The 24,612-nt window shown below is 40.0% G+C and overlaps 1 protein-coding gene across 4 annotated transcripts in view; it reads right to left on the bottom strand.

Moving 5' to 3' along the window:
• Positions 1–24,612, bottom strand: part of THADA (thyroid adenoma associated) — a 288,533-nt gene that overhangs the window by 119,883 nt on the left and 144,038 nt on the right. For all 4 annotated transcript variants that reach the window (XR_001145643.1, XM_012727581.1, XM_012727584.1 and 1 more), the window contains exon 29: positions 15,711–15,879. Coding sequence is in view for 3 of the 4 variants with exons in the window: in XM_012727581.1 (XP_012583035.1) it covers positions 15,711–15,879 (169 nt within the window). In the remaining variant the exon portion in view is untranslated. The remainder of the gene's footprint in view (positions 1–15,710; positions 15,880–24,612) is intronic.

The raw sequence follows: 24,612 nt of genomic DNA, 5'->3' as shown, positions 1-24,612 counted from the left end.
TCTGCTCCCCAGTCTGTCTCTGGTGAATCCTCTCACCCTCCGCATCTCTGGCCTGTACCCCAGTTCTGTATGAATAAATAAATCTTAAAAAAAAAAAGATATACACTACAATCAAACAGGATACATTCTTGAAATGTAATAATAGCTCAAGATATACAAATTGAAATATTTTCCTCTAAGACCAAGTGAGGAAGATAAGGGTGCCCACTCTTACCACTCCAAAAGAACATATTAGAAATCCTAATCAGAGCAATACACAAGAAAAACAAGGGATAAAAGACATCTGAATTGAGGAACAAAAGAAATAAAATCGCCCATTTGCAGGAGACATGATCATATATACAGAAATTCCAAAATTTCATTATAGCACTAATAAGCAAATTCAGCAGTTGCAAAAACCATTGTCTACCCACTAATAAATGATTTGAAAAAGAAACAAAATAATTCCATACAGTATATTGAAAAATTAAAACACTTAGAAATAAATTTAACCAAGGAGATGAAAGATCTCTATACCGAAAGCTGTAAGACACTGATATAAGAAATTGAAGAAGCCAAATGAAAAATTATCTGTATTCGCAGGTTAGAAGAATAGTGTCAAAATATTCATACTGCCCAAAGTCATTCACAGATTCAATACAATCCCTATCAAGATTCCATTTTTTTTTACATAAAAGGAAATTCTAAAATCCACATTGAACATCCATAGCCCCAGAACTAAACCCAATCATTACATGGCCAACCATCATTTGACAAGGAAGCCAAGAATATTTATGAAGAAAAGACAGTCTATTTAATAAAGATTGGTGGGAAAAAGGATACTCGTATAAAAGAATGAAAATGGATTCCTATCTTATACCACTCAAAAGAATTAACTCTAAATAGAGTAAAGACTTAAGTACCTAAAACCATAAAACTCCTAGAAGAAAACACAGGGGAAAAGCTCCTTGATGCTGGCTTTTGAAATGACTTTATAGATATGACTAAAAGCATAAGCAACAAAGGTTAAAAAGAAAAAACACAAGTGAGAATAAATCAGGTTAAAAAGTTTTGTCTCAACAAAGAAAATGGTGACAAAATGAAATAAAAGAAATATGTAATAAAAGAAAATACATACAAAACACATGTACAGTAAAAGGGGTTAACGTAAAAAATATATAAAGAACTCAAACAATTCAATAGCAAAAATAAAACAAAACAGTAATCCAATTTAAAATGGGTGAAGAACCTGCATGGATGTTTTTCAAAGATAGTCAAATAGCTAATAGGTACATAAAAGGGTGCTCAACATCACCAAATATCAGGGAAATTTAAATCAAAACCACAATGAGATATCACCTCACACTTGTTGGAATGGCAATTATCAAAAAAGACAAGAAGCAACAAGTGCTGGTATGGATGTGGAGAAAAAAGCCTTTCTACATTGCTGGTAGGAATGTAAATTGGCTCAGTAATTATGGAAAACAATATAATGTAGATATTCCTCAAAAAATTTACAACAACCATATGATTAAGAAAATCCACTTCTGGGTATATAAATCATGGTCTCAAAGAGATGATTTGCAGCCCCATATTCACTGAAGCGTATTTACACAATAGCCAAGACAAGAAAACCTAAGTGTCTATCACTTCTTGAATGAGTGAAGAGAATGTGTTTTACATATACAATGGAATATTATCCAGCTATAAGAAAAGAAAGGAGGGCCCTCCCTTGTGGCACAGAGGATTAAAGCACAGCACTATGAAGCCACTGCAGCACGAGTTCGATCCTGGCCAGGGAGGTGACTCACATGGCGTGGCAGACCTCTCCTGACCTGCCTCTCCAGCTGCTTTCCAGAGCAGTGTATTTCAATACATCTGCCTGTTCTGCTCCACAGTCCGCCTCTCACCCTTACACCTCTGGCCTGTACCCCAATTCTGTATCCATAAGTAAATAAATATTGAAAAAAAAAAGAAAAAGAACTAACGAATTCCTTCCAGTTGTGACATCATGAATGGATCCTGAGGTCTCAGTGAGATAATTAACAGAAAAAGACAAATACTGCATATTCTCACTTACAATAGAATATGCTGACTATAGTTAACAATATGTATTAAACATTTGTATGCTGCAAAGAGAATAGAGCTTAAAAATTTTCACCACAAAGGAAAAAAAAGTAATTAAGAGTGAGGTGACAGATATGTTCATCTTAACGTTTAACCATTTCAACATATAAATATACCAAGTTATGACACGGTAAACTTACACAATGTAATACATCAATTATATTTCAATAAAGCTGAAAAAATAAAGGCATTTATTTTTATTTAAATATTTATTTATTTATGCATATAAAAGTGGGGTACAGGCCAGAGGTGCAGGGGCGGTGAGAGGATTCACCAGAGACAGAGTGGGGAGAAGAGAAGGCAGATCAACGAAGACGAAGTACAGTGCTGAGGGGAGCGGGCGAGGCAGGAGAGGTCTGCCATGCCATGTGGATCACCTCTGGGGCTGGGGATCAAGCTTATACTGAGATGGCTGTGGCTAGGTTGCAGTCTGCATTCTAACCGGTTGTGCCACCAAGGAGGGCCCAATAAAGGCACTTATGTGAGACAAATGAGCTACCTTTTTCATATCAATTAGACAGGAACAACTCTGTTGATGATTTTGGTAGAATTCATTTGCAGAAGGGAGTGCTGCAAAACCATACCATACTTGGAAGATAGATGCTGATGTATGTGTACTGCAGCAGCAGCAGAAACTAAACAGTGCCCCAACTGAATGGGTATTTTAGTGAAAGTGAAGAAGAGTCCACCAGTGCTATATGCTTGTACCAAAGACTATCAGAAGCTTGGATCTACGTTCGTACTAATTCTTTATATTCATGTTAAAATCTGTAACTGATTTAGTAGAATGACTGATAAATTAACTATACCCAAGTTAGAGCAAAAAAAGATTTACCAAAACAGGACCTCCCTGGTGGCACAAGGGCTAGTTAAGTCTCAACACTATGAAGCTATGCTCAGCAGCACACCAGTTCAATCCTGGGACAGGGAGTTGCCCCATATGGTGCCACAGACCTCCCGTCTCACCTGCTGCTCCCTTCAGCAGTGTGTTTTAATCAATCTGCCTGTGCTGTTCCCACTCTGTCTCTGGTGAATCCTCTCACCTCCTCACACCTCTGGCCTACACCCTAGCTCTTATATGCATAAATTAATTAATAATAATAAATCAATTTAAATAAATCTTAAAAAACAAACAAACAACAGATTTACCAAAACAGTCCTAAGTGCAAACTTTTACTTTAAGTATCAACTTATCATCTCTTTTGATAAAAAGAAAAGGCACAGAGAGTGCTTATTATTGATAGTAACAAGAACAAATCAAGATTTAATTTGCTTATTCTTTCAAATATGTGCCTTTAACAAAAGCAGAATACAGAATTTTATTTTAATATCCTTCTAAAGAGACAAAGGAAATCATATACACAAATTACTTGACAATTTCTAAAAGAAATATTAAGGATGAGCTTTAAAGATTACTTTTTATAAAGATGTGGTACACATACACAGTGGAATATTACTCAGCCATCAAAAAAATACATGCCCTTTGCAGCTACATGGATGGAGCTGGAAGGGATTATGCTTAATAAAATAAACCAGAAAGAAAAAGAAAAATACCAGATGGCTTCACTTTATGCAGGAGCATAAAGGACCATGGGGTGGGGGTGGGGGGAGAATAATAATGAACAACTATATACTAGAGGTATTTACGGGGGTGGAGTGGGGAATGGGATCAAAAATAGGGGGTGGAGGGGAGTGCACGGGACTATGGTGATGGCACACCAGTGATTTGGTGATGGGAAGCCCACAGGGATTACAACTGAGATGGAAAAGGCACAAAATGATGTAAAAATAAACTATTATAATAAAAAAAGGCCACTTTTACATATTGTAATTGACAGCTAAACCACAGATTTATCATTTGCTCTTTAAACACTTACATATTTGAGGCATAACAAATATTTAAGAGTCTTTAAAAATTAATATAATTACTATCTCTACTTTGTCTTTTTAGCATCTTGACCTCATTTATCTTTCTGGGGACCCTACTTTGGGATCAGGAAAAAGCTTTATGTTTTAACCCAAAATGTTGATGCCCTGAATTCAGTGTTTAGTGTAATCTCTGTTCCTAGAGAATTATCCATAAAGCTTCTTGTCCCCTGCTACAGAGGATCGATGGAATAGAAAGCAACTGTAACTAGTAATAGATCAGTGTTTCAAATAAAAGTGAGAAAATTCAAATTATGTGTTACATTCCAAAACTCCTCTAGGCAAACAGAACCTAGCAATTTTTTATGTTCCTTCACTTTGGAGAAGACAGAAAAAGTCTCAACTACACATTATGCAAATAGATCAGAGGCAGGTTAGGACAGAACATGAAGTAAATCATAAAAAGCCAAGATTTTGAAAGCAAGCTGGCTTACATGTTCATAGCACTTTTCCAACTCAGGAAAGTGCTTCCTTTGAGCTTTCTGTTTCCTCCCATTCCCTTACTCCTATTCCCAGCTCATATAGTCTGGGACCTCAGTTTGATCATGGAACAACAAAGATTTCTTTCACAGGCCACAATAAAGAGCTACATCATACTTTACCTACACAGGACCATGGTAAAGAGTCACAGATACCATGAAGGTTCTCAACCAGGGGCCATTTTTGGTTGCCACAGATGGGAGAGTGGGTATAACAGGCATCTGTTAGGGAGACACTATCAAATGTACTATACACAGTATAGTACACTACTATACTGTACATACATTATATACACACTGTGTATACATTATATACATACATATATACATATATATATATAAATATTCTGTATAAATATACTATCGCACAGTACGGTTCCCAAAACAAAGAATTACCTGGCCTAAAATGTGAATAGCACAGAGGTTGATAAACTGCCAAGAAAGGACAAGATGATGGAATGGAGAAACATAGCACAGAGAAATAAAAGGATGTCATGAAAAATAATACAGTCTAAATAGAAAAAGAGTTTTATTACTTATTTAAATTTTCATTGAGGCTCATGGGCTGATCTTACTTCAGGTCTCTGGGGTGGCTGCCAAATTGTCTGGCTATACTCAACCATCATGCTTTTAAACAGTCAGCTGAAATTATGCTGGGTGCTCTAAATAAATCCACAGGCTGTCCAACAAGTACATATGCTCCATAATCTCAAAAATGCCTCCTCAATAAAAACCATGAGGTATTACTTTTTGTCTATCTGATTAACATAAGATAAAAACAAACAACAAACAAGCCTATTTCCATGGACTGAAGAATGACCAAACAAACCACATCACATCTCGGGCCCACATACCATGGGATGTTTTATAGGAATTCTGGGAAGTCAAGGAAGCTTGCTACTTCGCCCACAGTGCACTGTTTTGTTATGCTGTCTCTTAAAAGTATATCCAGAATTATCTTCAGTCATAAAAGTCCCAAACAAGAAGGCTGAGGGGATGGAAAGCCTGTCTTCCAAGATGAAAAATGAACTGGGAAAAATGCTAGATTAATCTGTCTCAGAGGATCCTGTATCTCCCTTTTACTTTATGAACTTTAAATTTCCCCTCTCAAATAGTCAAAGCACCTTTGTCTGGGACAGTATGACAGTGTTCCTTTCCTGACTCATCAGGTTTCTGATGGGGTCTGAGGGAGGGAGATGTAATTCAAAACAAAACAGGTGCAGGGAATAACAACCTGATAGGCAGGAACTCAACCCTCAAAAATCAGAACTAAGCTCAGCTCTTCTAATCGTTATGATTTACAGGAAGGTAGAGAAAACTGACTGATGAGAAGAACCTCTTTGTGAAGCATGTTAACACAAAGTCAAAATGAATGCAAGTCAATTTATTTCTACCTCATGCACCCACACATCTCACAAGGAAATCTTTGTACTGTACTATTTCAACATAAACATTCAGTTGTATAGAAGACAGCTTCCTTCCACTCTGCAGCTACACCAGTGGGCTTCACATTTTGGGGTCATATCCCCTGTGAGGCGTGGTGGTGATGGTAGCGGTGTCAGTAAGGAGCAGTCCTGGCTAACACTTAGTACTTATTTTTGCAAGGTCTTGCTAAGCACTATCCATGCATTAATTCATTCAACCCTCACAACCAACCTATGAAATAGTTTCACTTACAGAGGAAGAAGTGGAGACCCTGACATCAGGTGACTTGCCCAAAATAACAGAGCTAGCAAGCAGTGGGGAAAGGACAGGTGGAGACCGGCACACACTCCCAGTTCCTATCGACTTATTGGTTAGAAATTAAATACTACTCTACTAATATACTATATATACTATGTATAATATATAAAATAATAGAAGGCAGAGGAAAAACAAATAACCTCCAAAATAATCTTTCACACACTTAACTATAATGCATACCCCACTGTGAAGGCCTGGCGTGGGGTCTCTCATACACTGACCTGCATCTACCTTGCTAGTCACACATCCCATCCACACTCTTGGATCTAACCTGCTGGTTTACCTGTCCTCTGCAAACACCATCTACATAAATGCCTTCCGCGTGTCTTGACTCATACCAAGTCATTGTCTCAACAGCAGTAAACGAGTGTAAAGGTTTATCTTAAAACCTGGTGTCTCCAGGAAGCCTGCTCTGAGTTAGTCTCTCAGAACTTTTCTGAGCCATTTGCCCAGCGCACACCACAGTGATATATTTCTGTGCAATTGTTGAAGGGATGGATGACTTTTCTTCCTTGGCAGCTCATGAATCTCTTTCTTGAGGGGATAATACATGTTATATATTCACTTTTCTTTGTATTCTGCATGGTGCCTGGTATAGAGTTATGCACTTCATAGTCACTCAATAACTGTTATGCTAATAAAAGAGTAAGTGAACATTCTCTACATTTCCTCCAAATCTCTAAGGCCCAGGTACTGACATTTAAGGTAAAGACCTCCTGGAGAGCAGAGAAGGTGACGTGATGGATACGTCCCTCAAAGTCCAGACTGACTAGCCCACTCTGATTCTGCAGGAGAAATATTTCAAACATACAGTATGGGGGTTCAGTTCATAGAGCAATCAAGGTTCTAAAGGAATTACATCCTCCCTGGCCTTGTTCCTCCACACAGTCCGGCTCTGGTGGCACACCTCTGCGCTTAAAGACAGCACTGGTCAGAGACTGCAGTCTCCAAGCGTTTGGGAGAAAAGTGGTTACTCTGTATTTAAAAAAACTTTTTCCTAATGTTTTGGTGGGATTTGTTCAAAGGTTATCTTTTCAAAGATGACTATCCTGACACCTCATAACTGCTTCAACTAATAATAGTACTTTAATTAAAAAAACAAACACGGCCCTGCGATTACCAATTTCAGTTTTCCTTATCCTGCTCTACTATTCCTTTTGTCCATAGACATTATCATCTATAAGCTATGTAAATTATTTATTACACTTACAGCAAGTTAGAAAATTTTTATTGTTGTGCCTCTTATATTGACTGTCTCCTGTGCAAGGATCGGTCTCTTTTGTTCTCTGATGTATTAAAGTCACCTAGAATAGTTCTTGCCTGTTGTTGGTGCTTCATCAATAACTGTTGAGTGAACGAATAAATCAATGGTGTCAACCTCCATTTTACCCCATTTATTGAAGACCGCAGTCAATCTTGCTTGGGAATGTTCTTTCCCTCCAACAAGAAAGTAGTGTACTTAGTGTAGGTAGTACAGTGTAGTATCGTGCTTACGTGCACAGACCTTCGAATGTCAGCTCCACATTCACCATTTATCATTGTATAACTTTAGCTAAATCTCATAATCCCTTTCACCCTCAGTTTTCACATCAGTGCTATGGTGATACTACAGACGAGCCTTTGTACATGCTCAATACACACACACACACACACACGCTCGCTCTCTCTCTCAGTAAACTGGTGTGTGTTTATGAGTATATGTGTGTGTGTGTGTGTGTGAGATACAAACATACCTACCTAAACACACAGATTCTTTTCAACCACTTCCTCCACTCTAATCCCAAACAGTAACAAAAGCCCGAGGACATACTGACAAGTATCTAGTTCTATATATTCCTGACGTAACTATGCATTTAGATCATTACAAAACAGCAGAAGCGCACTGGCTAGTGGCAGTGACCGTGCGCTAGAGGAATGTTCTGAACCTGGAAGCTAAAAGATGTCTCCCACACCCTGTGGAAGCTCCCTAAGAAATGCACACCAAACAAAAGCTGTTCGATATTTATAAGGGAGGATTAATTCATCTTCAAAAGTAGCATTTTAATTAAAAATGACTTTTCTGGGCTTATATCCAGAAAGGAATAAATTGCCAAAAGGTAAGATTTAACAAGGTTTTTGTTCTTTCTTTAATTTTTTCTTTTTAAGTGCCCACTGCTTCCCAATCCTTTTCACGTCAAGGCACACACAAAAAAGTAATCTTTCTCTGGCACTCTGGGATAAACAGATGCTACACCCAGCTGCAGGTGACTGCCTGGAGTCTCCGGGCTTTACTCAGATCCCCTGCAGTTGAAGGAATCAGTAAATATTTGGCACATCCACAGCCATGCCCTGGGAGAAGTTCTGCTTTCGCCCTTAGTGGATTGGGGTCTTTCCTAAAAACTTAAGATTTTTATCTTTTCACACAAAACAAGTCCTCAGAAAGGAAGAGTGAAACAGGCGATTCTTTATGTCTCCGATTCAGAGGAGAAAAGCACACTGACCAATCTAGCTATTACTTACAACATCAGCATAATTTCATGCTTTTGATTTTCCATTTTGAAATTATATTTCTTTGTATAAAATGATCAACAGCAAGGTAGATTCCACTTGGTGACCTAAGGTTGGCCCACCAAGTAATGTTCCATTTCTGGACAGCTTGAGTTCTGTATTTTATGATTCATAATTTTGTCCTCAGAAATATGAAAAATATATTAAAATTCTTCAGGTGTAAGCACTATCTTATATGGTCATATTTCTTTTTCTTTTCTAAAGATTTATTTATTTGTGCATACAGAACTGGGGTACAGGCCAGATGTGCAGGGGTGGTGAGAAGATTCACCAGGAACAGAGTGGGGAGCAGAACAGGCAGATCGACGAAGTACACTGCTGAGGGGAGCAGCGGGCGGGTCAGGAGAGGTCTGCCGCACCATGTGGATCTCCTCGGAGCAGGCAGGGATTGAACTCATGCGGAATTGGCTTAAGCTTCTTAGTGCAGTGCTTTAACCCACTGCGCCACCAGGGAGGGCCCTTAATCATTTTTTAATGCAAACATCATGCAATAAAGCAAACTCTTAACATTGGGTCAAAAAAAGGGAAAAGAAAAGAATGACCAATTCTATCTTTAAAAAATATGACCAGGGCCCTCCTTGGTGGCACAGCGGATTAAAGCACTGTACTAAGAAGCTTAAGCCACTTCCGCATGAGTTAGATCCCCACGTGCCTAGGAGGTGATCCACATGGCGAGGCAGACCTCTCCTGACTCGCCCGCTGCTCCCCTCAGCAGTGTACTTCGTCTATCTGCCTGTTCTGCTCCCCACTCTGTCTCTGGTGAATCCTCTCACCCTCCGCATCTCTGACCTATACCCCAGTTCTGTATGAATAAATAAGTAAATCTTTAAAAAAAATGATTGAAAGCTCTAAGGCCTCATGCAATCAATAAGCTAATTATTAACTATACACAAGATGGGCATATAATCTAAAACTTAAAAATGATTTAAAAAATACAACATGAGTTTTTAAATATGATTTCTATTGTGGCTTCAAGTGGTTAAAAGTATTTCAAGTGTACTGTTGGAAAGTTGGTCTTTGTAAGTGGCACTAGGGATAATGTTTGACTACACTGTAAAAACTAGCTATTGCTATAGAATCAGAAAGCTAACACTGTGATATTAAACTCAAACTTCTTTAAATCCATTTTCAATTCTCACTCAAATTAAGCTGATATAATATTAACAATCTACAAAATATTTGTTTTCAAAGCAACATTAGTCTACTGAGTTCAAGTTATACACGTTGAGAAATCAAACCTTTGATTAGGCTTGAATGGTGACAGCTGGATCCAATGTGGGTTGGTTCCAAGTTGGATCCGACTATGCCCTCGAGCAGAAGCCTTCTCCACAACCTTGTATTTTGAGCACAGAGCACACTGGCATTAAGTTCTCCAAGAGAATCACTGCCCTTTTCTGTTGTCTGACTCTATAAACCAAGTATCTCTTTAGTCTCTCTGTTGATGGCTTCACATCTGTTGATCTTATACCCAAGAAATCAGTATAGTCCTATTAGCAGTGATTTCACCTGTCACTACTGAAACAAGTTCTTGTTTGGTTTCTAACTGCCTTTCATGGTCTGAAACACAATGCCACAGAGAGCAGGAAGGTAGTTTTCCCACACTCTTTGAGCTTGGGCATGTTCACCCAGACCAGAATCATGCCAGCAGGCTGGTTCTTCTAAAGTGGGATGTAATGTTGGAAAGTGCTGTTCAAGTCTGTCCTCTTTTAGCACCTGTAGCAAAGCTGTGTTTCCTGCACCTCGTCAATCTAAGAAGGCCCCCTCAATCCAAGAAGTACCCATCTTCTTATAAAACCCTGAAAGCTGTAGTCCCCTGCTGAAACCATGATAAATGCAATCAGAGATGAAAGACATGGGTCCAGGGCACTCCAGTCCAGCACTAAGGCACCAATTTCTTATTTGGGAGAAGAATGCAACTTCTTATTTGGTGCTGGCTCTATACTCTCTGAAATTAAACTACAAGGCATAATGGCTGCTATAGCCCCAATTTACATCAGCACCTTGCATGAAATTGATCATAATTGCAAGTCATACTTAATCATAAGTTTATGTACAATAATATTAGTAAAAAGGATTTTTTCCAGAAATATTCATATCCTAATTTAAGAAACATCAAACAGAATTAATACTACAGGCTAACTATTACTGATTTCCTATTTATTTCCAGTGTTTCTCTCTATAGCAGAGAGGGGAGAATGTTGGCTTAACCCCTGCTTTATGAACAGGGATTCCTTTGCACAAGTAACTAGTCAAAATGGCCTAACTTTTCTTTTTCCTAGCTCAGTCTTTTTTCCCACAAAGATAATGCAAATATCACCCTCTATTTTTGTCCTCCACAACCCAGCACTCCTGTTCTCACTTCCAAAAAGACCCTGACTCTAGCCCTAACCCAGAGTATATCGGGGTGTCAGACTCAGGTTGACCTCAGTGAGAGAGAGAGAGAGAGAGAGAGAGAGAGAGAGAGAGAGAGAGAGAGAGAGAGATTGATTACCGGACTTACGGAGTTGCTGAGAGTAGTCATGAAATCACATACACAATCCATGTGGTCCTCAGAATGTTCCTTTTACTTCTCTTTCCAAATGCGTGAGCCTAGGCTCTCTGAAGTCCATCTCTGGGTAATATATCATGTTAACCCAAACATACGGCACTGCACAGCGCCACAGTGAGAAAAGTGGAATCTTTTTGGCTCAGAATTCTCAAAACACAAAAATCATGACTCCCAAGTTTAGGAAAGAGTTGGAGGGGAAGGAAGAGAGAAAAACGTTGAAGTGTTCAACTAATTTTGCTGATAAAAACTGAGAATAATTAATATTAGCAAAAGGAGGCACAGAACTGTGATTATTGGGATTAACTAAAGGGAAATGAATACCTTTGCCTAGAATGTTCAGACAAATGCAAAAGGTTTCTCTGCTTTAACAGAAGCCAAATTACCTCAGCTGTAGAGTTCCTTACACATATAAAAGAATGCAAAGAAAGACCAGGAATCACCCTTCATATGTTTATATCTTCAGAAAAATAACCAAGATAGGAACTGAAAAAAACCTCAAAATTCAAACTTTAAGCTCAAGTGGTATATGTATATTTTACAATGAAACAACAAAACACTGAGTTAAGAACCCAAGAATCAGATAATTTTTTTCCTCATGATTGCTGGCCAAACTCTTTCTCAATACAAGAGAACTTTCTGAACACCAGTCATTGCCTGGGAGTGATAAGTAACCTAGTAATAACGTGAAGTCCCTAACATGAAGCATTTTGGCAACAAAAACAGACGGTTAATTCTACTTAAAACACCCGGCAGCCCTGCCAGTGTTGTTCCCAAATGAGGTAATGTCCGTGGCTCTTATCAGGCCGGCACTGCGACTGAACGTCGCTCACCGCCGGCGCTTGTGACCCTGCCACATAGTCTCGCCTCTTCTATGTGCGCTACTTTCACCCTCTTCAGCATGGCAATTATGAAGCTCTGGTTTTTAAAATGATTAAGAAATAAAACCCACATGTTCTTTCTTTTATGTGTGTCCTATAATTTGAGACTTTCTTCAGTAGGCGCAGAAAATTCAGAGTTCAGCACATTTCTTGTTTTCAAGGTATAGTATAGAAACACTCTGAGGTTTGATATATTTATGTAAACATTTTTCAAAGAAGTCGAAATGTATAATTCAAGAAAATGTTCTGTGAAAGAATGTGTTTTCTGATTACAAAATGAGTTCCTGCTTTTGAAAAAATAACAATTTTATATTTACTTAGCTGGCTCTGAAAGTCCCATGGAGATTATCATTCCTTTCAATCCCTAACATCTCTTTCCCAGGCCAGGTGCAGGTCTTTCACTGATTTCAAAGGTAGCTTTATGTGGAAAAGGAATCTATAAGCTGTGGAAAAGGAAAAAAAAAAACAAAAACAAAAAAACAAAACCTCCCTGTTTTAACCCCTTAGACTTTCCCAGAAAGAACGACAGGGTGAAAAAGAACTATTACAACACAGATGAGACACCAAAATAGAAATGACAAAAATTTCCCAAGCCCCTGATTTCCTTCTTTCAACCAGGGTATAAACTGATCTTGGTGAAGCCAGGAATTTGTTGGACTAACATGAACACAATACCCAATACCCAGCACACATGCTGTTTTTTTTTTTTTTAAACAAAGTGTTCAACTCCCCAACATTCAGGACTAAAAGCAACAGACACAAACACCCCAGAGTTGCAGGGTTTCTTACCTTCCCATGGAGTTTTACCATTTTATGAAGCAAAAAGTAAATTTGAGAATACACAAAGGCAAGCCAGAGACAGAGCAAGACTATGTTTTGTCCTGGGGAAATGGGTGTGACACAGCCAGACTGGCTAGTAGTGTGTGTGGGGAGAACTGGGTTGGGAGGCCCATTTGGAAAATTGGTGAATGAGCCGACAAGGCAATTCTCTGTGACAAAGCTCAGACGAGAGAGGGTCTTCAATAATGACTGGACCCCGAGCCCCTTGACAATCTGAGTCTTCCTTCTAATTGGGCTGCATAACCCATGACTCTAGGAACAACCCATTTTGCATTATTGTTATAGCCAGCAACTTCCCTTCAAAGCAGCAGTAGCGCTGACAGAATCAAGAGATGGAACCTGTGTGGATGGCCCTCAGTGCCCATATTTAAAATCAAGATAATAATCTCTGACCCCCTCTTTCCCACAGGGATGTAGTGAGGACCCAGGGAGATGAGAGCTTAAGAGTCTGTTCTGAAGAAAATACCAAAGCCCTTTGATGCATACAACAAAAGCGAGAGGGCCTATTCTGAGACCTCTGAGTATGTATGTGGGGGTGTGGGAAGTCTCCCACAGTCTTTAGGAGGTCAGCAAGATTAAACTACCTTCAAAATAATACCAAGATATTACTTTCCTCTTTTACTCTTATTCTCTGAAAAGTGCACAGGGGAGACGGCTGGAGCCGACAAGGCCTGTGATAATGATGCTGTCGCTCTAGTAACTGGTGGTCTGGATGCTTGCGAATTTTGTTTTAAGATTTTGTGGCTTGGTTCCTAATTAAATATTGATAGACCAAAGCTCTTTGAGATCCTCAACAACTTCCAGAAAGTAAGGAGGTCCTAAGACCCATCTGACACTGCCAACCTAGACCTTTGTTCCCATAAAACCTGCAGTTTTGTTCTTCTCTCTGCATGGAGACTCACCCTCCCTTTGCTGGTGAGAGGAAGGAACATTTCTGCTCCTGCTCAGATGCCCCTTTCTCTGGGAAGCTTCTCCTGACTTCCCTAAAAGCAATACTGGCCCCTCTTCAGGCCTCCCTCATGCTTAGCACACCACCTTGTGATTGCCCATTTTCTTATCTTTTTTTGTCTGTAGTTCCTTCAAGGTAGGAGCTGACTTAGTAACTGCCATGACTAGCACAGTCAGAGGAGGTGTTCAATAAATACTTTGAATATACAAGTCAACCAAGGAAAACAGGCCAGAAGATAGGTTTAGCTTGCATTCTTACTAAGTAGAAATTAGTTACTAAAAGCATCAGTTTCCATTATAACACAGGCTCATTAAACTATAATAATAACAATAAAATATATATTATCTAAGTAACACTCTTCTTTTTAAATTAAGATTTATTTATTTATGCATATAAGAGTTGGGGTACAGAGGTGTGAGATGTGAGAGGATTCACCTGAGAGAGTGGGGAGCAGAACAGACTGACTGACTGAAATACACTGCTAAGGCTGAGCAGTGGGCGAGACAGGAGAGGTCTGCTGTGCCATGTGGGTCACCTCCCTGACTGGGATGGAACCAGTGCTGTGGTGGTAGCTGATAGCTTCATAGTGTTGAGACTTAACTCCTTGTGGCACCACAGGGAGGCCCCAAATAGGAGACACTCTTCTAAGCATGTTATATATTAATTCATTCAATCATCACAAAATCCCTAAGAGGCGTACACTATTATTATCTTCATTTCTGAAATGTGCAGGTAGTGAGTGATGGACTTGAGACTGACTCTCAGACAGTCTGGCTCAGAGTCCCTTACTGTTAACCATCCCACACACTGCTTGCTTCTGGGTCAGACAGCATAGACCTCAAGTTTCTAACATATATTGGGATCTCAAGTCTGCCTACACCTCTCAACTCTGCCCACAAACCTGAAACATGACCTGATATTAAATGCCACCCCAGCCCTGTCCCACAACCTGTCACAGCAACCATGTGAAGAGCAGATCTTCTCACTAAAACCACCTGCCCCCCAAGCTTATGGTTAAGAGTTAGAAGTCTTCCCATGCTTTCTCTCCCCTCCTACCCTTCACCACCTCTCTCTTCCTTCATTTCCTTTCTCATCCCAATCTACTTATTTTCCTTGTGTAAAAAAAAAAGCTTAAAAAGGACAGTTTCGATAAGTGACGTCTTGTTCAGTTGTTCTATTGTCTTTTCTAGAAGAAAAGTTAAAAGTAGAAAGTAAATTTATCTATGTTCAAAATCTAAAGACTTTTTTGTAGCACAGAGGAAATAGGAGAGCAGGGTTTGACGGGTCTCTGGAATACAGTGTCAGGCTGCTGGCAAACTCGCCCTGATAAGTATACTCCTCTTGGGCTAAATTCTCTGTCAAGGACTGCTCACAACTTCACTCTGTACAGGGAGTGGCCCAGAATGTTCTTCAGACACACTTGAAGGAGAAGACAAAAGTTTATCTGGGTCATGCCAAAAGGTAAGTCAAAGGGGAAAGCATACATAGGATTTAGTGCAAAAGATGACCTGACTAAATCAGTGTAACACTGTATGCTTGGGGTGAAAAAAGAACACCCTGGATATTTGTTCTTTCAGCAGTGGAAAAAAGTTTAAAAATTAAAGCTTATATACTGAATCTTTACCTGTTAATGTAAGAAACTAAAGTTCCTCTTGTTGTGATTGATGGAAGTTACACAAAGTAACTTTCCTTACCTGGAGGAGTGTCCCGTGGATATGATTTTGTCGGAAACACTGGTCAGTGCAGTTGGGGAGTTTGGCCAACAGAGTTTGGATGGTTTTAGGAATTTCGTCTATCATAACAAGTGGGACCAAGGCACGAGCTGCCATTTCACGGGAGCGGTAGACAGGTGAGCAGCCACATCTGGGAAGAAATAAAAACACAAGGCCATTGAACACTCATCTCCACATCCATGATGCTGTATATGATGTCCATATGCTAGGGTGTCCATGTCGGGTTGGGAGCATGGGGTGGGAAATGCTCCTTACTCCAAATGATGTTTTTAATATTTATTCCAAGTGATGATATACACACTCACACACACACACAGACCAATGAATAGGTAGTAGTAAAGATGGTTTACTTTTTAACAACCAAGTAACTTTTGGGGGGGCACTCACAATGAATAAAAGTATCATGGTAAGTGCCAGAAGAAGTGAAATAGTCTCTGTCATCTTTGAGGAACTTATTCTCTGATTGGAAGTAAAAGACCAAAGTACAAGACAGTTCTGGGAAAAATGATAAACAATCATAACATTATGGCAACAAGAGGTTAAGATTGTGGATTTTGGTGCTAAGAAGGATGGAACTCAGGAAGTAAGCATGATTCAAACAGGCTGAGGGAAACTAGGGAGAAACTAGAATAGTGCTAGAAAGCAGGGATAGAACTGGTTGGGGTACATTAGTTATGTCTGGCTGAAGTAGAGGCTCATGAACAGTGGAACTTGAGGCTGAGAGGAAGTTAAGTCAGACAAAGTGCCCCAAATGGGACAGTATGTGAGGTGATTTACTGTGAAGAGAACAAAAGATCCCCTCCTCCCCCCTCCAACTCACCAACCCTTGCCTCTGGGCTGACTCACACCCAAAAAGCTTGAAAAGAAGCCAGTTCTTAAATAAGGGAAAGTGGTATTTTGATATTCTACAAAAGTCACTGGAAAGGCAGGTCATCTAAAGGCCTCTTGATTTTGTAAATACTCAGAACCTGAGAGTCCACAATCAGTTTGTTGAAACTGCACTCAAAGGGCCTTCACAGATACAGACAGGATTGAGGGGAAAGCCTCATAGGGTTATATCCTAGCTTAGAAAGGACTAGAACTCTTAAGTCATTGAACCAATTAAAAAAGTAACTCAGTTTATAGAAATGTCTTAGATGCCATGACAAGGACAGGGACGCCAGAAGACAGTAGATTGTAGGCAAACATGGACTCTCATTTTGTTCTCCCAAAATTAATCAATGTTCTAAGGACTGATTGGTAAGATCTGGCGACTAGAGCCACAGGTCAGGCAGGCATAGTGTGTAAAATAAGGCCCTATGACTGAAATGTTTCTAACCCCACAGAAATCACCATTTGTCTTACTATGACAAAAAAGGGACAATTTCTGTACAAATGGAATGACCCAGGCAGAACTTCATCAAGAGGAGGTTGGTGGGAAGGTGGAAGAAGAGGTCCGTGAGATAGGTCAATCAGCAGGGACTTTGAGGAGCGAGAGGGGCTTATATTACAGCATACTCTTAGAGTCAGACACCGAGAGCTAAGGTTACATTAGGTAGTAAGAGATTTCCCAGTGGTCTTTGACGAGGTTTTGACAATTCATCCATTTTCTCACTCCCCCCAACCTTAAAATGATTAAATGTTTCATCTCTAATTAGCAAACAGTAAAAATTTTACTTCAGCCCATGGGGATCTGGGTTGGGAGTGAATAAGAAAACTTCACCTGACAGAAAAAAGAAAATACCCTGAAAATGCGATCAGGTTTAATTAGCACATGATCTCACTCAGTAGAGCCATTTGCCGGAAGCCTCCCGGCTGTCTGTCCCATACCCCTCCAACACACACACACTTTGTGTTAGAGTGTGCTTTATGTTACCAGAAAGGCTCTGTGTATAAATGTTTCTTTTCAAATACAAATAATTCTGACATGGTTACAGATGTTTAGTATCCAATTAGCAGTAACTGTACACTAAAGAATGCCCCTCCTTTCGCAGCTGACCTTTTACAAATGATGATTTCCCAAAGGAATCTGGCATCTATACAGGAGAAAGAATGGAAAGTTGGAAATGTGCCAGAATCTTCTGCTTTCGGATACCCTGTGCTAGGGTCCTTTCCAAATGCACAAAATCAGGTTAAAGAGCAAAACAAAACCTCCTCTCAAAAAAGTAATGCAATTATAGGAAAAGAGAAGCCTATTTTTAAAGTAATATTTAATTAAGTAACATCCATTATAAAGCAATGATTAAATGTAATTTCAAACTCCTCTCTATTGCAAATTGTCTTAATGGAAAGATAGATTATAGTGCACATGTACACACACACACACACACGCACACCACCACCACCACCACCACCACCACCACCACCATTAAGCAATACAACATTTCCAGGTTGGGGCCAGTGAGGGGGTCTGATGAGACTCAGCCTTTCTCCTGGTATATGTGGCCTGCAATGGGGGGGAGGGAGGAGTGTAAACACAGTCTAGCCCTAAATGGAATATATTTGAAACTACATCTATCTTTCCCCTAGATAAGTCTTCTAGTCTGGTTCAGTAATATTTCCCAATCTAGAGATGCTTTGAGAGAGACAGAATCTAGAGGCTACAAGGACAGAAAGCTAAAAGCACCGGGACTTTTATCCTACTCTGTTTTATGACATGGACAAGTCACAGTAATCTCACTCTGGGTTTCAGTAGAACTAAGTGGTGACAATAATCTCTACCCAATGCTCTGATGTGGTCTATGAGAGCATTCCAAGAAAAAAAAAAGTGCTTCGGAAATACATTTTTATAGTGTACTGTGCCTGTGTCTAACACAAGACGAGCATATTCTATGAGCCTCAGGCCTAAGTGGCCCTAATGAAAGAACTAAGACTCTTATATGAGTGAATCATTGTTTTCAAAACATAAGACAACAAATTTGATGATATGAAGGCAAAGAGGTTGTTGCTTCTTGATTCCACTACAAGCGATGAGCAGGAATCCTGCCTCTAAAAAGAAGCAGGACAGGCTTATTCTCTCTAGTCTTCTCAGTTTCTTCTGGAGAATAAAAAGACTGGATCAGGTATCTTGAAGGTCATTTCTACTTTTATCTTGTTTGGAAATCATTTCCTTGCCAGTTCTAGCTGTGTTCTAGGTTGAATACAAGGTTCCCCAGAGGAGCTATACGATCTGCAGACACTAGTGTCTCTCAGCCTCTAACCCTCTCTCCAATAAAAACTTTCCACACCCACTTAACCACAAACAGCAGCTCCCTCCAACTGAGAGTGATACATTCTAAGACCCCTAGTGAATTCCATGCCATGGATAGTACCAAATCCTATATATATTATTGCCCCCCAATTTATTTATCACATTTATGATAAAGTTGAATTCATAAATTAGCATTGTAAGAATAGTAAATCAGAACTCCAACATGGTAATGCAAGTAACATGAATGTAATCTTTCTCTCAAAATATCTTACTGTACATAGTATTTTCAAATCACAGTTCATAGAAGGTAACTGAAACCACAGAAAGTGAAACTTACGGAGGCGGGGAGGGACAAGAATGTTTATCAACTGCCTAATGTGTTCTCAATACTGTGTAATTTGAGAAATGACACATTTGTAACAGTAATCCTGGCATCCATAATTGTACAGCCCTTAGAAAATTTATAAAAAGCCAGCATTGCTCTCCTGTAGGACATGAGAGCATTTTACACTTAAATTAACAGATGAAAGTTAGGAAAGCCAGTGCACTGTCTCGGATGTGGGAGCAGCAGGTACCAAGGCCCCAAACCTCATCCGTGGCTCCAAGATGGAAGCCGTGGGCTCCCCTAAGTTGGAGCTTGCACCTGGAAATTGAGGGAGCAAAAAGTATCCTCCAGCTAATAAGAAAGCAAGCTTTCACTTACAAGAATGTGGAAAATCTCTAAGCCAGTGTTGTTTTGTAACATAGGATCATGAAAACATTTCAAGATCTTCTGTAAACTATGGACTCCCTCACAAGAGAAACAGATTTATGAACATATACACACAACTTCCCATACAATTCTGGAGGTTCATGACACACAGCCTGAGCCCTGGGGGCGGTGTTTTCCAGACCCAGACCGGAACCTCCGCCAGTTGCTTCTTTGCACTCAAGTCAGACACAACTCTCCTTTCAAGGAGAAGTTTGGACACAGAGAACCCGGCTATTCCTGGCAAGAAGAGGCTCATACTGAGAGCATGGAGGAAGAGCCAAACCAGTAAATTCACAATCGCACACATGGGTGCTCCCCAAAGAACATGCAGGGGGGATGGCATAGAAAGAGACAGGAGGCACAGCTGGAATGGCCTTCTGGAGGAGATAAAGGACCTTCAAGTGAAGTGATGGGCACCACTCAACTCACATGGCAGGCCTTGTAGAATACAGTATTCTGAGGTCATCCTCCTATTCTGCCCAGCTTCACAGTTTGGCTGAACTCTTATATCTACCCTCAGAATCTGTTCTAGTTTTCTTGAAAGGGTACACAGGAAAGTGGCTGGATATTATCAAAATCATCTCTCTGCTCATCCATACTTGTAAGCTAGCACAGTGGCGTGGGCTGAGTGCTAGCACAGCAGAAACTGGGTGCTTGTGGACCAAGAAAGCTACTTCCCAGCCATGAGGAGCCCAGAGCCTGGAGGGAAGGACAGGTCAACCAGTGAATACTCCTCAGGGCCATGAGAAGCCAGGCTGTTGTAGAACTGAAGTGGGGCACCCAGAGAGAAGGGCCCTGAGAGGTCACAGTACTGTTCTTGGCAAGAAAGAGGTGCCCTTTGGTTTATCTAGTCAGAAAGAAGGGCACTAAGGTTTGCTAAGTGGCTACTGTGTACCTGGACAGACTATGTGCTTTAGATACACTTATTTACTTCACCTAATTCCCATTACAAGCTTAGTATCACTACCTGTTTTTAAGGTGAGGAAAGTGATGTTTCCCAAAAACTAAAAAAAAAATGGCTGTTCCTCCATTTTAATTAGGGTTGGTCCACCTGCAGACATCTGTGCGTTAAGACTTTATAATGCAGTTGCCTCAGAATTCTGAAAAAAACCAGTATTTCCAAAGCAACTGGTTCCAGTAACATTGGTGTATGAATGGGTATGGTCCCAACCAGGCTTCAATTGGTAGAATGTGAAGCAAAACAATAAAGATGACCCTGATAATGTTAAATTTAGCGAGCATCATCAGAGGGTTGGACATGGTGTTAAAAGCTTTGCATATATCACTTCATTTGACCCTCATAAAGCAGAATGGCGGAGAGAACACTATGGCAAAATGAGGGCCTTCAGAGTGAAGGTCTTTGGAAAAGTCTTAGAATGGTTTCAGCCAACACCCCTTTCCACTCTCCCATTCTCCCAGTTCCCCTGCATTCTTGATCCTCACTTTGCAGAGGTAGAGTCATACCTTGTACAAAAGAGAAGCCCCCAACCTTCTGCTGAAAACAATCACCCACTTCGATCAAGGGGTCACCTCCACGTCATCAAAGGGTTGTTAGCGTCTTGAAAGCTCGCTTGAGTTTGAAGAAACTATTTTGACCCAGCCCTCAAGCCCTCACTAAATGGACTCAAGACTGTTCTGCCATTTGGCTGACTTCTCACATCCCATGGCTACCTGCTCCTGGAGAAAGGTCATCTACTGAAACACTTATTAGACAACCCTACTTGAAGGATAACTCTGAGGCTGGAGAGAAGCAGTAGGTTGAGCCGCAGATCATACTACTACTACTACAGCTACTACTGCCACAGTGGCTGCTACTCTGACTGTTACTATGACTACTATTGCTACTACTGCTGCTGCTGCTGCTAATACTACTATTACCATCACTACTTTTTCTATATATGTTTTGTTGAGCAAACTATTGTTCATGCTTAGTGCCTTTGCACATCACAGCTGACTCACTGGAATGAATGCCCTTTCATTCTTGTACACTTGGGAAATTCCTCTTCATCTTCTGAACTCTACTCAATTTATCAATCCTTTGGTGAAATGTTACCCTAACTCCTGTGGCCAACTTCAGTCACTTAATACCTGTTATTTTAATTGCTGTTGAGATTTGTCAGAGCAGGCAGCACATCTCATTTGCCCTCCACACATCATTTTGTACACCCCAAGCATCATTTAAAAAAAAAAAAAGATTTATTTGTGCATACAGAACTGAGGTACAGGCCAGAGGTGCAGGAGTGATGAGAGGATTCACCAGAGGCAGAGCGGGGCACAGAATGGGCCGATCGATGAAGTACACTGTTGAGGGGAGCAGTAGGTGGGTCAGGAGAGGTCTGCTGTGCCATGTAGGCAGGGGGATTGAATTTGCAAGTGAAGCAGCTGCAGAGAGCTTCATGGTGCTGCCCTTTAATCCACTGTACCACCTGGGAAGGCCCCTGGGCATCATTTTGCTATACCAAAATGATTTTGAGACTAAAACAAGGCCTCTGTAGTTCTGAATAATGTATTATACAGGACAGACATTCAGAATCTGTTCTGGAATTCAGCATCTAAATTTAAATTCAAGTTCTGCTAGTTACAGGTATATGATCTTTGACAAACCAGTGAACTTATCCTCTAGAAAATGGGGGAAAGTAATGGCCTATAAAGCTGTTGTGAAGCTAAAATAAGATAAAGCATATAAAACACAATGCCTGTATGTTAGTGATCAATAAATGGCGGACTGCTGAATCTGGTTGGTGGAATAACTTTCAAACTTAAAAGCTTTATTCACACATACAACTTCTCTAGTCTTCTCTATTACAACAAATGAACAGAGTTGCTACAAAAGCTCACAAAGGCCTATTTTTCTCCCTCCCCAGCAAAGAAGCTGGAAAGGACAGAAGATTGAATTTCTTTTGGGACCAGCTGACTCATGTGTGAGACTGACTGCCTTTCTTCTTCTGGTTCAGGGCCCAGGTTCTATTTTCTGTCAATTCTAATGCTATTTCTACTGCTGTTTCACCAAAAGATTTCTTTTTTCTTTTCATTGCATGTGTTTCCTAGTTTAAAAATCTTGCCTTCAGGAAACCTGTACATGTGTGGGTTTGTGTGCACACGTAAAAGAGAGAAACCACTGCAAAAATAAGTCTGTTCCTAGTTTAAAAATCTTGCCTTCAGGAAACCTGCTCATGTGTGGGTATGTGTGCACACGTAAAAGAGAGAAACCACTGCAAAAATAAGTCTGTACCGGTGAATGTGAAAAAGCAGGCATTTCACCATGTTCAATGTGTTTTTGTTCTAATTGGGGCAACCCAAAAGCTCTTCTTCCATTTTCTTAGGCAGGTTCTGTGCCTGTCAAGGTTGCCAGATCCTCGACTTTCCTTCCGATACTAATTCTCAGTTCATCAAAGGACCTATCACCACTTCAACTACTACTTGCTCCTTTTCCTAAAACTCAAACCACTAGCACTTACAAGTTGCATTTACTGTAATCTTGCCCTCTGCACAGCTCATGAATTTCTTTATTCAAATATATTTCTTGGAAGAGTAATGGGTTCAGGACTTTTGAAGTTTGGTTTTTGAAAGTCCTTGGGTAGTGAAGAGGAAATAAGAGCAGTAGACAGTAGCTAAATTAAAAACTGCACATTTCTAGTTTTCACGGAGAAAAAAAGCAAATATGTATGTATAGGCAGGTACAATGGTAGTTTAACTGTCCAACTCAAAGCAATAATTTAACTTCTCTGCGCAAATTAACTCTAATCAACACATTAATATGCTTAAAACACTTTATGAAGAAATGACGGCAATAATAAGCCATAATAGAACACTTAAAAATGCAATGTGTAACCACCTGGGACAGTCCTACCAGAGTAGAAGCCACAGAAGATGGACCCTTTTAATAAAGAAGGCACTAAAAACAGTTGCTGCTGATGAAAAGGTTTATCCATTTTCTAGATACCCCTCTCGGACCAAGCCTCGTCTGTGTCCAAGTTACCACAGCTTGACCCAGGCTAACGAGTCACAGGCTATTAATACTCTAATGGTGAAAGTGGCCGTTGCAAGGAGCTGGCAATCGGTCTCCATCACTTTGCCAACCCTCCACTTGTTCCTGCAGCAACCGAGCACACCACTTGGCCATGTGTGTGGCAAAGATGCAGTGTTGCAGTGTCCTGGTTGCAATGGTAAGGACTACTCACATACCATTCCTTTCAGTGTGAAGAAATAGAGAAAATTTTCCATTTGGGGCATGGGGAAGAGGCCCAGTGTGGTACTTATTTTTAAAAGCTCTTTGAATAATGCTCTTTAAATTTGTATGATTACAAACATTTCCTTAAAAAAAAAAAAAAACACTTAAAGGATGCATGATTTTTGAACGCTAACTCCTGCATACTTGCTGGTTTCAAAAACACAGATGAAGTATGAAAATTATATTTCATCTCACATTTCACTTCATTCTCTTTATTTTTTTTACCTAGACAACAACAACTACAATTTGAACCAGAGTTTTTCAAATTCCAGCCAAATGTTCGAGATAGCTGAGAAGAAGGGCTATTTCCTTTGGAGCGCTAAAATGTGGTATACATTACAGTGATTCTTTCCTGACCCTGGAAAAACAAGGAAAAGACTTTATAGCCAAAAAAAAAAAAAAAAAAAAAAACACCCAAACAAATGTTTTAGAAGTCCAAGAAATTAATAAGTAACCATTAATTTTAGTCCTTACCCAAAGGAAAATGGAATATTACAAAGTGAAAACTATACCAGTATCTGACATAAACAGTACAAAACTTTCCTAAGCAATGAAAATAACCATTAAGTTGAAAATACGGTCTAATTCCTCCCCCCCACCCCTCAACCCCCACAGTCCAACTGGGGGATTGCTCCCTGACCTTAGATCAGTTAGTCATACTCAGGTCTACTAGTTTCCTCGTGGATTGCTGAGAAAATGTTCTGATCTACCC

This window comes from Condylura cristata, unplaced genomic scaffold, assembly GCF_000260355.1.
Source record: "Condylura cristata isolate star-nosed mole 26May11 unplaced genomic scaffold, ConCri1.0 scaffold00020, whole genome shotgun sequence".
Taxonomy (NCBI): Eukaryota; Metazoa; Chordata; class Mammalia; order Eulipotyphla; family Talpidae; genus Condylura; species Condylura cristata.
The sequence above is the reverse complement of the archived record's forward strand: the minus strand, read 5'-3'. Positions and strand labels throughout refer to the sequence as shown.